At 39.7% G+C, this 13,802-nt stretch overlaps 1 protein-coding gene across 1 annotated transcript in view; it reads right to left on the bottom strand.

The window, feature by feature from the left end:
- The window catches only part of col4a1 (collagen, type IV, alpha 1), a 43,653-nt gene extending 29,936 nt beyond the window's left edge, over positions 1-13,717 (bottom strand). Inside the window, exon 1 of the mRNA XM_008401564.2 lies at positions 13,508-13,717. Coding sequence (XP_008399786.1) covers positions 13,508-13,597 — 90 coding nt within the window. The 5' untranslated portion in view covers positions 13,598-13,717. The remainder of the gene's footprint in view (positions 1-13,507) is intronic.
- Between the last annotated feature and the right edge of the window lie 85 nt (positions 13,718-13,802).

Genomic DNA, 13,802 nt, shown 5'->3' with positions numbered 1-13,802 from the left:
GTGTGTGTGTGCATGTGTGTGTGTGTGTGTGTGTGTGTGCGTGTGTGTGCGCGTGTGTGTGTGTGTCTATGTGTGGGTAGCTGCATCCAGCAAAGGAGATCAAACAACAAATCTGGCTTTGTTTTATGATACAAGAAATGAACCTGATTTTTTATAACCAAAGTATTTAAGAAGGTTTTTTTTCATGGCGCTGACTTACAGATAGATCAGAAATCAGTAATATGTGATCTATTTAAACCAGCTGCTAATGTGTTCCTACTTATCTATAAAGCTTCTGTGGTTAAACCAAATCACATGCAAGCCAAACCAAACAGTGAATGAAATACGAAACTTATAGAGGAACTGGTGAGGACGGCTTTAACCTATAGCAACAATCATGCTTAACAAGAGATGAAGGTTTGTGTAATTCTGCAGCCACCTTAAAAGCTTCCTATTACACAGTCTGCACAATCTGTACAAGCAACCACGTGTAATGAGAAACACTCATAAGGTCATGCTAGGTCCCCAGTTAACCTAACCTGCATGTTTTTGACTAAATAACCAAAGTACTAAAGAAAACAAAACGTGCAGAAAACACTGAGCTACCGTAGTCCACAACAACAGCCACTCTGTTTACACAAGTGTTGACACAGTCTGAACAAATGTGGAGAAGTATTACATTTTCTAGCTCTGAAGTAGAAAACAAATACATGCAGAGTGTAATATTTGTACTTTCTGTCTTTTATAACTCCTATATACCAGTTGCTCCAACTAAAGTCCTTTTACACCGACGCTATAGAAAAGATTCACGCACAACAATTACCTTCATGTCAGTTTTTTATCATTTCCACCCGGACATGTTGCGTTTTGCTCATTTCTAAACTCCTCTAGAGGGTTAATGGATAGACGATTGGAGCCATGCAATCTTTTCCTCTAGAAATGTGTTAATAAGTAGCCATTTCTTCCCATCCATTGATCCATTTGTCCAAAATGTCTGTCTGTCCTCTCTCACAGCTGTAACCACTGCTGCTTGGTCCCTGCAGGGTCTTGGTGTGAATCTCCAGTGGTCAGTATTGTTCACTGTGGATGGATCAACAGCGTCCAAATAAAGGCAAAAAACAAGCTCTTAAATTAAAAAAATAGCCCTCCTTTAATCTCATTACAAATTATGTCCAAAAAGGCAATATTATGTTTTTATAGGCAACATAAATTAAAATGTTCTGTAGGCTACAATGTTTCTCCTAAGCTAACAAACTCTAGAGATGGTTTTCAAATATGTCTAATTCCATTTTTATTGTATTTTATATTAAATTAGTAGATACTTGTATGCATAATTTTAACTTCTCCATTGCTGCACAGAGTGCCCATGCCTCGGGCTGACCCTGCGTTAGATTCGGTAGTTATCCAGAGAGATTCCAGCGGGACCGAGATGACGGTATTGGACCTGAAAGCTGGACCTGAAAGCTAATATATTTTCATCCTGCAATAAAACAAATGTGTTGAACAGCACTTTAAAATCTCCGATTGGTTTAATGTAAAACATGTTCAGCTGTGCTGCTGGCAGCAGGTAATTATCCACAGCACAGTAATGCAGCCAAAGGCTCCTGCAACCAATAGCCGATTATTGTACACAGAGATGTTCTCACAAACATACCTGCTCTAATTAAAACCACATACATGCAATGGATGCAAACAAGATTAAATCCAGGCGCAGTGAAAGTTTGCAGATTCTTTTTGGTTTTGCGAGATTCGTGGTGTTTGTTTTATTGTGGAAAAACAAGAGTTGACAACTTATAGGCGCAGGGGAAGAAGTTAACAAAGAAATAGGTTAAAGATAATAATGAATAAATAATTGGATGTTATGTTAACAAACACAGCTATTCTTTTTAAGCAAGTGTTAATTATCTAACCATAGCTAAAGAAAAAAATAACAACTAAATAAACGCTATTAATGGTGTGGACAATGTTGCCTCTGGGCTACAAGAATGACTGAGTAAATAAACAAATGTGAAAACCAGTGGATAGATGGTGTCAGCAACACAGACTCAACCACAGCCAGCCCACCTAGTTTTTCTCTCATAAAATTCACAAATGATTTCCCCGTCTCTCATTATTGTTTTCCCCTCTTTCATTTTCTTGACAGCTAGTGTTTATTACTAGCCTGGTAAAGATCGGACCCTTCCCTTACGCTTTACGTCGTACAGAGGGTCTGGGCTAACAGCTATTGAGAAACGATTGTTTCCTCTGTTGAAGATTTAAACTTTATCCAATCAATAAAGGTTTGGCCATGAGGTTTGTAATGCACCATTTCGACCGTGTGAAGCTTGACGGATTTTGTCTGCGCTCTAAACCACCGTCCCCATTGTAAAGAGAGAAGCGCCGAGCTGAAGGAGATGCTCAGCTGTTAAATATTTCAATATTTGGAAATGTGGCCAACACAGACTGAATGGCTTCGTTCACTTCCTCTGCTGCCACTGCTAAAACTACAGGCGGACTACATTTCTAAAACAGTGCAGAAAATTAACGTCATCATTCACAACTTCTTCTTCTGTCCACTGATTGGCCCGGTTGAAATCCAATGTGAGAAATCAAAGACAATGGGAGAAAACCCAGACCGAGCACTGAGAGATGAGAATCAAGTGGAATTGCATCTGAAGGCAGTGGACTCTACAGGCAGACATGTTCATTTAGGTGTTTTAATGTGTAAAAGCAGAGATTCAAAAACCCAAACCTGCTCTAATATGTCTCACCTGGCACTAACATATAATCCTCTGCCACACCCATCTGATATCCGTCTGTCTATCTCCATCTGAACCGAATCCAGCAAACTATTTTGCATGGCGTGAGAAAATCCTTTTATAAATTTTCCCAGGTGTTGTTGCTTAGTACTGTGTTTGGGTGTATGTGTGTTTGTGAATGCAAAAAATCTGAAAGGAAGCTATAATTATCCCCCCCGATGGATGCATGGATAGGGCAGATAGATTTATACTCCACCTGTGTATTAATATATATGCTTTTATTTGACTTTCACTGTCCTGCTGGGACACCTGAGCCCCCCACCCACCCCACTCACCCCCCACCCACTGTGGGGCAATTAAAATATATTTGTATTCTATTCAATTTCTGTTCTGAACAGAAATTTTGTTACAGAACACTAAACCCAAAGAGTCAGAATGTCTGCTATGGTTCAAACAAAATCAACAACACACATGTATAATTCCTTACCATGCGATGCTTGAAAGGACCCCGTTCTGAGTGCAGATGGTTTTCTTTAAGCTCTGGCACATTGTGAAGTTCACCAACATGTTATTGTTTCAGACAACTTCTCTATAAACTCTCTTCATTGCATAACAAAGAGAAATGACCTTCCTTACATCAGATTGTCCGATGGCATCCCATCATGGCCAGTTAAATGACCCTCACCGGATCATCTTGTTGACCAGCGACCTCTGTCCAGACAATTAGACAGGGATTTCACTTAAAGGTCATTGATAACTTCCTTTTAGAGTCTAAGTGTGCATATTAAGATGTGTCTGTGGATGAAATGTTGCCCTGTTAGCAAATTAAAGCAGACTTCTGCAACTCATTTGGTCTCTGTGGGGATTTCCCAGCTCCATCCACTGCGCAAACAAACTCCACCCATGTCCCAAACCTAGCTTCCTGCCTAGGGAAGAAATTATATATTTTGTCAACTCATAAAATTTACAATTCAAATATATTTGAAATGTAGCAATCTAACTCTGAGGTACAACCAGTATTGGCTTTGTAAAGTTTGTTAAGAGGCCATTCTGTTCCTTTGCGGAGGTCTGTTTATGCATCCGCACACCGCAGATCTGGCTACTAATTATTCCGCATGAATACAAAGATAAAGTCCTCTGCAGTTCCACTGAAGCACAATTGCTAAGTTGCTCAAAACGTAGCTTTACTTCTGCACTTCTTTCTCTACAGTTACACATAAGATTAGCTGTATGAATGTATACGTTGGAGGCAATTTGTAAAACACAACAGTTAAAAGCTCAAGCTGGATATTGAGGGCAACGATTAATTCTTACTGTCCTGAAGAATTTGACTGTATGAGCCACAAGCTTCCCTGTGAATGTGCCGGACTCCGGCACCGGAAACGGGATTGAGGAAGTCGTTCTTTCTCCAAGGAGGAAGGCCTTTTCCACACCCTTTTATGCTAACAAAGACAAGAAGGGCCTGGACTCGAGTGAGTCTCAAGGGTGAAGCATTATCTGGAAGTAATGTCAGCACGTGAAGACAAGGAATGACCTATGTGACTTTCTGACTCAATGCTTCCACCCTGGACATTTCTCACATAAAATTAACACATTCAAGGAATGTAAAAAGTCTTGGAAAGTGTTGAGAGGTTCTGTGTAAAGTTTTCACAAGGGCTGCATTATGACCCTGAACAAACGTTTACTATAATGACATATGGGGATCATGCTGTGGGAATGCTTTTTCTTGCAAAAACCTCAAATGGAGGTTATCCTTCAGCAGAATAATAATCCTAAACTACAGAGCTACAATAGAATGACTTAGATCAAGAACATGTATTTGTTCAATTTGTCAGAAATGCAATTCTTTCCTATGCATGCCCCTCTTTTTAGATCTGTAATTGTACAGTCATTTTTAAAACTATGCACCTTTTACTTTCCTGTCCTTGGTGCATTAGAAAAAAATCTGAGAAAAGGGCACCAGAAGAGAGGAAATAAAACTGGAAGGAGAGAATAAAGGTTTTCATGAGTGAATTTCACATTCTGTCAATGACAAAGGCTCCAAAGTCATACACTGCGTTTCATTGTAGAACATTTCATTGCAAAGCTGCCCCTTTTGGATCACCAGTTTCATACATTTGCTTTGTCTAACTTCCAGATTTGACTTCCACAATTTCCTACAAGACTCCTGACGAAAGCTCTACATCGCATCAGCTTAATTTTTCCTCATTTAACTCTTCAATCCAGATGAAGAGATTAGAAGGTATCTTCTTCCTCTGAGGTTAAAACCCACCATGTGACCGGCTTAACTTGTTTCCTCTATAGAGTTATCTGATTAAGCCTTTCAGAAAACAGCTATTAAACAGTGTTGTGCAGAGGCAGAAGAAAGACGAGGATGAATAAAGCGTCTGTTCTGCCAGGAAGGCGCTTCAAGGCTGTTGCGACGGATACACAAGTCATCTCAGGTTATCTGAATTACAGATGGATTGGAATCACTTTCTGCTACTGCGATCAATTCTCATTTTATTTGTACCAGTTCCAGTAAAAATACAGTGCGAGTTTGGACAGTTATGATATGGAGACTCCAAAGGACGCATTTAAGCTACGTTCAGGCGAAGGATCTGTGCTGACTTGTTGAGAGGTTGAAAAAAACACACACAAAAAAAATCAGAAACCAAATTAACCATAAATAATTTAATTTATGGGACAAATAGCATGTGCCTCTCAAATCTGTACAGTTATGATCTATTAGTCATTTTAACCCATCACACAGCTGACCATTATTGTTCTTTCCAATTTATTCCCACTTCTTTGCCAACTTTGAATCTTGTTGAGTGTCTGTGGAGGAGGAAGGAAGCAAACTTCCTGTGGAGGAAGTTGGACAAGTGGTCCAACAAACTGGACCACTTGTGACATTTGTCAGACCATTTTACAGAACGTCCTGACACGACAACCTGCTTTCCACTTCAAGCTAGCCTATTTTAATCGGGCATTGGCAAGACGAAAGTCACATCTGTCACAGGCACCTGCTACAGGCAATAATGTGTGATTAATAACAGGAGAAAGCAACATCATTTTGCACGTCTGTGTCATGTTTAGCCAAAACTGTGGAATCCAATATTTAATATGCAAAATTTAATATTCAATATTATCTTTAATTTGTACTTTAAATTGACATTTAGCCAGCTTTGCAGCTGAAACTATATATTTACACACAGTGTTTATAAAATACATCTTTGATAAATATTTTATGTTGTGAGTCAGCTAGATTACTAAAACTATTTGCTAAATGCCAGAAGACTAGGAGTGAGATTTAAAAAAGAAAAAACATAACCTTGAACAAGGCTTAACTGGAATGCTGCAGCAGGATTTCGTGGTTTGTCAGACTCTTAATGATGTTAAGTGATCGTCTCATCGGAAGTTAAGGAACGTTCAGTTCTCACTGAATAAACTAGTCAAGTCATGCAAGTTTGATTAAATCTTTGTTTGGCTAATTGTTCCTTTTTATTAGAACAAAAGGCTTTGTAGCTGCAGTATAACCTTTTTGTCTTCAACTTCTTCATTTTAAACAAAGCTGTAGATCTACGCTTACACAAAAACTCACTTAATTTCCTTCTCCTTACAGAAGCTGCAGTTTTCTGTGTGCTTAGCTGCAATGGTGAGGTTCTGGAAACTGATCATTTAGAAGATTTAACACAATCTCTGACTCACACCAGAGTCAAAGCTTCAACCTCTCTGGGTAAAGTAAGAAGAAAACTAGATCATCAGTTCAACTGAGGCAGAACAAAGAAAGAGTTTAAGCTCTAACTCTTTCATTCAAGATTAAAAATCCAAAATGTCCCATGCACTATTTAAATACAGTTTTAAAAGTTCGCTTTTGGTTTACAGAAACCTTCGCAGAGCAGCAACGAGATAAACCCTGTTAGATTAAAATGAAACCTCTTATATGAACTGATGTGAAACACTTTATAGTCTTATCCTCCTGACAAATAACATGCTTTTAACAACAGGTTGTTGATTTAATACTCTGAATTAATCTGTGGTGAAAGAGGCCTAAAAGGATGAGGGGAGAAATCAAACCTAAACACTGACAAAATAGATGCAAAACAAAAAGTCCACTGGGGATGAGCAGAAGGTGTAGCACCAACATTTGGTTAGAATATTTAATCACAGCCTTAAACAGCTGTGTAGGTCTGCTTATCGGGTTGGTCACCATTAAGTACTAATAATTTCAATCTCTTCAGTTAATTTGTGTGTTAAATTGTTTTAATTTGCAATGATTTTATGGTTGAAGAAACTTCCAAATGCAGGAGAATGAGCATTTATTCTGTGGTAAACATTAACACTGCAAGAAAGCTGAACCTTACACTGGGCACGGCTAACACAGTGCTTGGCTACAGATTTTTTGACACAGTTTACCTTCTTCTGACCAAAACTTATTCACCTTAAATCTCAAGTTTAAGAAAAGAAGGCAACATAACCTGAGACAAACATAGAACAAAATCATAAAGATCATTTCACTCTTGTGGTTTTTAGCATAGAAAGTGATAGAGGGAATGTAAATGGGATTCTTTGCTGTAGTTTCTAATGATCTCTATACATAAACTAAGGTACACATGTATAAACAAAAAGCAGAGTCTTTAAAAGTCAGTTGCAAAACATCCATGTTAGTGTGCACAGGGCCTCAATTGTGATATTTTATGTGAATGACTCGAATTCAAACTTTCAGTAACAAACTGCATGGCTTTACGTTATGCATGCCTCACCTATTCTGATTAGGTTAAGCTGCAGCCTAAAGGACGAAGTATGATGCTGGATGCTGATAGAAAAGAAAAACCAGAGTTCATCTAAGAGCAAGATTAAAGCCTGCATGTGTGGAATTATCCTTCAGTTCATCTTCAACATCATAGACGAGGTCAGCATCTGGAAATAATGAGCAGTAAAAGCCTCATCAGCCAGCTGATAGCAGAGCACCTAAACCACAAAGGAAAAACTCAAACTATTTCTGCTTGAAAAGACCAGAAAATTGTTTGCAATCAAGCACTGATTCGAAACACTGAACGAAACCTCAAACAACTGCTATTTAAATTGTATAGACATCTGAGATTTCCATTAGATTTTACTTGGTAAAGGTTGCTATGACACTGAACGACTGAATATTGCTGTCAGGTTTATGTCTGTTCGCTCCAGTCCATGTAGACCAGGAGAGCTTACAACCGTCCCCCAAGGGCCTTTTAAGGGGGATGACTTTAAGGTTTATCTGGTTCTTTGATAAGCAAAGCAAGAGCTATGCCCATATTTTCAGCACAAAATTAAACTTGTTCCCATTGCAGGTTTGATGATGAAGGCTATTCATCATCATCATCCTGTCTGTTTGGCTAATGGACAGGGTCCTAAGTTTCAGTCATGGAGAGAAAGACTTCTGGTTCAGGAAACTCTGGGTTCCATCTTTGCTTTTGCACATGATGTAGTTCTCCTGGCATCTACATGCCATGGCTATCAGCAAGCACTGGAGCAGTTGTGAAGCTGTCAGGATAAGACTCAGTTCATCTACGTCTGAGGCAGTGATTCATAAACTAAATAGGGTAGACTACTTTGTTTGGGGTGACAGTCAGTCTTTCAATCAACTGGAGAAGAATCTTGGGGTCCTTTTTAAGACGGATGGCATGGTGGAGCAGGAGATTGATACATTAATTGGGGACAAATTGGTCAAAATGCAGATGTCGCATTTGTTGTTGTGGCAAAGAAAAAGTTGACCAAAAGGTTCTTTAAATACCCCCATCTGTGAGACTCCAAAACAACAAAATGAAGGCTGCACCCAGCTGAAACGAGCTTCCTCTGCATCAGAAGGACTCGGTCGTCGTTCCTCAGGCAACTGATAAGGAAGCCTCTGTACCTCCCTTTAGAGGTTTTCCAGGCCCATCCCACAGGAGGGAGACCTACAACCTGCTGGAGGGGTATAGATGTCCCTCCAGGTCTGTGAATGCCTTGGATTCACCAGAATAAGCAGAAGATTGTCAGAGGAATGTATGGATATGTGAAAATGCTACCCCGGCGGTCTGATCTCTAATAGAAAAAAATTGATGGATAATTGGATGAATGAATACCAAATGTTTTTTTGACATGAGAAAGAAGACTGGTTCCAAATGCAGAATTTGTTCATCTCCTAAACTGCATCGATTTGACACAAATGACATAAACATTGACAAAAAGATAAGTCATTCCTGATATTCTGCCTGCATACTTCTGGAAAAGCCATTAAAACACAATCAAGGCATTTCTGTTTACCAGAAACCTTATCTAAACATCTTATCAACAGCAAGTCAACGCAAAAATCACCCCTATTCAAAAATGAACAACTGGAAGACAAACCAAGCGAGATTTGAACAGCGTGCAAAAGGAAAAGACCCTCATAAATCTAAAGATACTGTCGGCACTGTCTTATATTCCATCATTTGGACAATTTGGCATCAAAAGATGGAAGTCCAGGTCAAGGACCACAAAGTGAGACTAAAAGATTTGTCACGGCATATCATCACTGGCTCCGACACACATTCTTTCACTTTGGGGGCTCAAAAACGTCTCTCCTTCTCCTCCTCCTCCTCATGTTCTTCCAGCAGCCTTCCTCCCCATCACTCTTCACTTCCCACCTCCATGTCAGATGGATGCATCCATTCCAAAATCTCTGTCCAAACCACAAAGGTCATTTATGACTCACTAATTACACACTGGAGTAGCTAAAATGAATTTTCAGCACTGTAACGCGCCTCGGGATATTAACCAATCCCAAGGATCAAGTCTGTCTTAAAAAGTGGAAAATATTATTGTGCAGAACAGAACAGGTGTTTTGGAGAAAACAAGCAGCTAAGACAGATTCGAATGAAATGCATCCCCCATGTTGCATGAGATGGAACTGAGAGGGGATTTACTACTTTTAGGCTACTTGTTTAATCTTCTCTGTGACAGAACAGACTCTCAGGCTGCTCTGAAAATAGGACATACCTGCCACAGTCCCTTGAGTAACAAGGTCAGGGGAGAGTTATCTTCGCTCTCCAGAGGCGCCTGTTAAAATAAGGAGACTAAAAGATGGGCACAATTCTTCCAAATGTAGACATTTTTACAACAGGCAGGTTGTGGATTCCCAGGGTTGCATTGCTTGGTTGGTGGTCAGTCACAGGGACAGATTCAGCTGTTGCCCGTGTGGGGGGGCTGTCTACAGGATCAGGCCTGTCGACGCATACGGACAGCAAGAACAACAAATCAGCTCTTAGATTTCAACAAGCTGTTTGAGGAGCAGGATAGATGCTGCCTCTGTCAGTCACATTAGGGTTGTGTTGAACATCAGAGGCGAGTTTTGAACTAGCTAGCGGAAAGAAACTTGACTTTCCCAATAGCTGCACTGATCCATCCGTCTAACATCCCACACACAAACATTTATTCCTGGAATTTGTTGATTTGCCCTCTGCTTCCTTTAGGAAGCACTCATGCTTCTTTCTGACCAGATTAAATGCCTGACTCCATGTTTTGAGTAGCAAACAAATTCTTCAGAAATGTCCTTAGGATATGGCCTCTTATGTTAGCCTTTTCCGATGTCAGCCTGACCTGCTACGGGTCAAAGGTTATCATATATTTGGGTACATCTTTGCTTGACCCTGATCCATTTCATCAGAAAGTTCTGATCGTCCATCGGTGTCACGTGCCTCTACATCTTGATGTTGAAGTCAAACAAACTGAAGCCCTTTATGGAAATTACAAGAATCATATTAGATGTTCTGCTAAATTTAACATCAGCTTGTGAGCTTAGTTAGGTCTGAGACAACCGTCCCACTGTGCAGGAGAGCAGCTCGGGATTGATGAGAGGGCTGAGTGGATCACAAGCCTCCTGCTGTGGACCTCCCATGGGTGGACGGGAACACATTCAGCTCACAATAAATCCAGAATGTTAAAATACTCCAGTTTCACTGGTGTCGTCTGATTAGCAACAAGTTGTTTGGCCGGATGCTAACATCTGTCCAGATGTTCTGTCTGTTGCATGTTTGTGGATCTAAATATAAGCTTGTAGTGGATAAAAACAAGAGAACTGCTCTTTGCCACTTGATGTTATTACTTTAGTCTGTCAGGAATTCGATTGGATTATCATAATTGATGTCAACAGTGACTGAAAGGTCAGTATTCAGTCTTTTTGAGTCTATAAATTATAGTGAAATGTTATTAACTTGAATTAAAAGTTCAGCTGTCCTAGTTGGATTTTCCTGACTTTTCATCCGTAAGCTAAAGCTGCAGTTTGCAGAGAGTTTACAAAGGATTACAACAATCAGTCCACTATTTCCAAGGGTTACAGACCACAACCAGCTGCAAGGAGCTGAAATCTGTGAATATTTGAGACCCTCTTAAGGAGTGATTGTCACTGCCTATTGTAGTTGGTCAAACACCAAATATATTTTAACATACAGTAATAGACAAATGGAAATCCTTTTAGCATTAAAATAATGTACAAGTCTTCCTTCTCTCTGATCCTGGGGTGTACAGCCAATCAGCAGCAAGAAATACGAATGCCACTTGGGATTGGCTGGTTTGCAAACATCAGTCAATGGTTTGTCAAGACATTTTCGATATCCTCTACTTAGAAAATCTGCAAATAGGTCAAATTTCCATGGATAATTTTGAATTAAGTTCCACATAAAAATACTGAACTGTGGAAGCGGGGGGATCCACGCAACAAACTTTTACAACCAGGTATATTGACCTTTTTATTCTTTAGATTATGCCTTCTTATAGGTTTATTTGTTTTTCAGATGAGCTGTGCAGAACAAATGTTGTATTATATGTGGCAATTGAAATGATTATTATGGTCTTATTTTTTTACACTATAGAATTCCTTCAAAATCTTCCAGTCAGTATTCACTCTTAATGAAACACTAATTAGATGACCATGTAAAAAAAAAAAAAAAAAAAAAAAAATTAATTCACTGCAAGTAATAAGGGAAAAAATGCATCATGTGGTAAGAACTAAATATGGCATCCAGTGTTATATTTGCTGTGTTAGTCATGTTTCAGAGGGAATGGGTTGAATTTTTCCCCTTCTCTTCCCATTCCTTCATTTACTCAGTACTCTATTTTCTTCCCAGAGCAGAGACCAATTCTTCTCCTTCCAGGAAAACGTTTGGATAAGGAAGACTTGTGAGATAGCTCTTGGCATCGTATCCAACTTATTCAGAGTTGCGTTCAAAGGTTCAAGTTTGAGAAACGGGCTTTCTACCTTCTCCTATGAGGCCAAAGAGGACGCCATGAAGAGAGATAAAATGCTACCTTTTGTGTTGCTTATTCACATGTCTACTAAATAGAAATGTGTGTATACTGGCCCAAAAATAAAGAAATATTTTAATCTTTTCTTAATGAGTCTGGACATATTTTTAACATCTGTAGTTTAACGTGCCGCATACTTGGATTGGTTAGACAATTCAAGATTAAGACTAACTTTATTCTGTTTTTTTTCACATTACAGCTAAGACTGAAGCATTTTTTTCCGATACATTGTTACACACGGGCACAGGATGGGCATTGTTGAGGAGGAGGGTGACGTATTGTTATGTGCAGAAGGTGGGGCTCAGCAGGGCACCGGTCAAGGGCAGTTTCTGTATGAATGGGGCCTGGTTGAACCTCTGTATCCTACCATTAAAAAAAGATATTTGTTTTATCACAATTTTAAATGGATTTCATGATTCCCAAACTGTATTAAGTAAACTATTGGACATGCAGTAGGATTTCTTGTGTCAGCTTAAAAAGGCCCAATTGTGAATTAAACAAATGTCCCATTTATTTTACATGGGAAGTTGAATATCATCAATGCTAACCTGTCGTAAAAAAATCTGCTGTGTGTAGTATATAAGGACTAAAGCTTATATTTTTAACTAACGATGATCAAAATAAGTAAAAAACTGAGATTTGGGGTACAGCTGACTCAGAACCAAGCTACAAACGAGCGCTCCTGGCACCCTGAGTGGCGAGTCATGTCTCCCACAACAAGAAACACTGCTGGTACTGTTCGCGAAAGAACTACCACTCAATGTAAGCACTGGATCTAAATTGTGAACTATGAAAGCTACACAGAACATTGTTTCACAGAACATTCATATTGTTTCTATAGCACCGATTCACAACAAATCAACATGATGTAAAACAAACATTTACACAGACTTAATCATCCCTTGCCAGCTAATAAGAAAGAAGGATAACTTTCATTAAATAAGTTATTTGAACATTGTAGCACAGAGTAACAGGGTTTTTTTTTTTTACAGTGTATCCAAGATCAAAACATCAAAAAAAAAAGAATTGAACTATCCCTAAAACAACAACAGTCAGATCTGCACACAATTTTCTGCGTCTCTTATTGCTTTGCCAGACCTTTCTACAGAACAATCTAGTCCCACACAGAAACTTCAGCTACTGGAGGCTTTTGCCCCACCCTCTGCCCTCCTCCTCCTTTTTCTCTCTGGTTCCCTCCAACAGAGGTGGAGGAGCCAGAACTCAGTAGATCTCACAAAGTTTCACAACAGTAAAACGAAGCATGTTGCGAACAAAATAACTCTGTTGTATTTTGAATAAAATGGCCATACACTTCTGCACACAAGTATGTTTTTAGTATCGAGGTGAAACAACTGAATGCCCCTTTAAAAAATGGAGCTGTGAAGTGATGGGAGGATATGGCTTGATATAAAAGCTTTAATGTAAACTTAACTGATGCCAGTTAATATATATATATTTTAGCACAGGTTTCCATCTGAGTTCAACACAAACTTGCATGCACTCACCTCAGCCCGCGTCAGGTCTAAGCTGCAGTAGAGAGCCGCCAGCAGCAGCAGCAGCAGCGGCGGCGGCAGCGCGCCGGACGGTGACAGCATCGTGTGAAACTGCGGCGCGCTCAGTCAGCCCCTGTAGCCCGCTCCTCTGYCTCTGTCCTCGGTTAACTCGCGGCTTATCTGCGGAGCACGAACGGTGCGTTCAGCTGCATCTTTGTCCGAGACGATGTGAACTTCTGATCAATGCAACTTGCTCCTTGTTCCCGCTGCACCACACCTCCCACCTTCCTCCAAAACGACCACCCTC

The sequence above is a fragment of the Poecilia reticulata genome, linkage group LG2 (assembly GCF_000633615.1).
Source record: "Poecilia reticulata strain Guanapo linkage group LG2, Guppy_female_1.0+MT, whole genome shotgun sequence".
In the NCBI taxonomy this organism is placed as follows: Eukaryota; Metazoa; Chordata; class Actinopteri; order Cyprinodontiformes; family Poeciliidae; genus Poecilia; species Poecilia reticulata.
The sequence above is the reverse complement of the archived record's forward strand: the minus strand, read 5'-3'. Positions and strand labels throughout refer to the sequence as shown.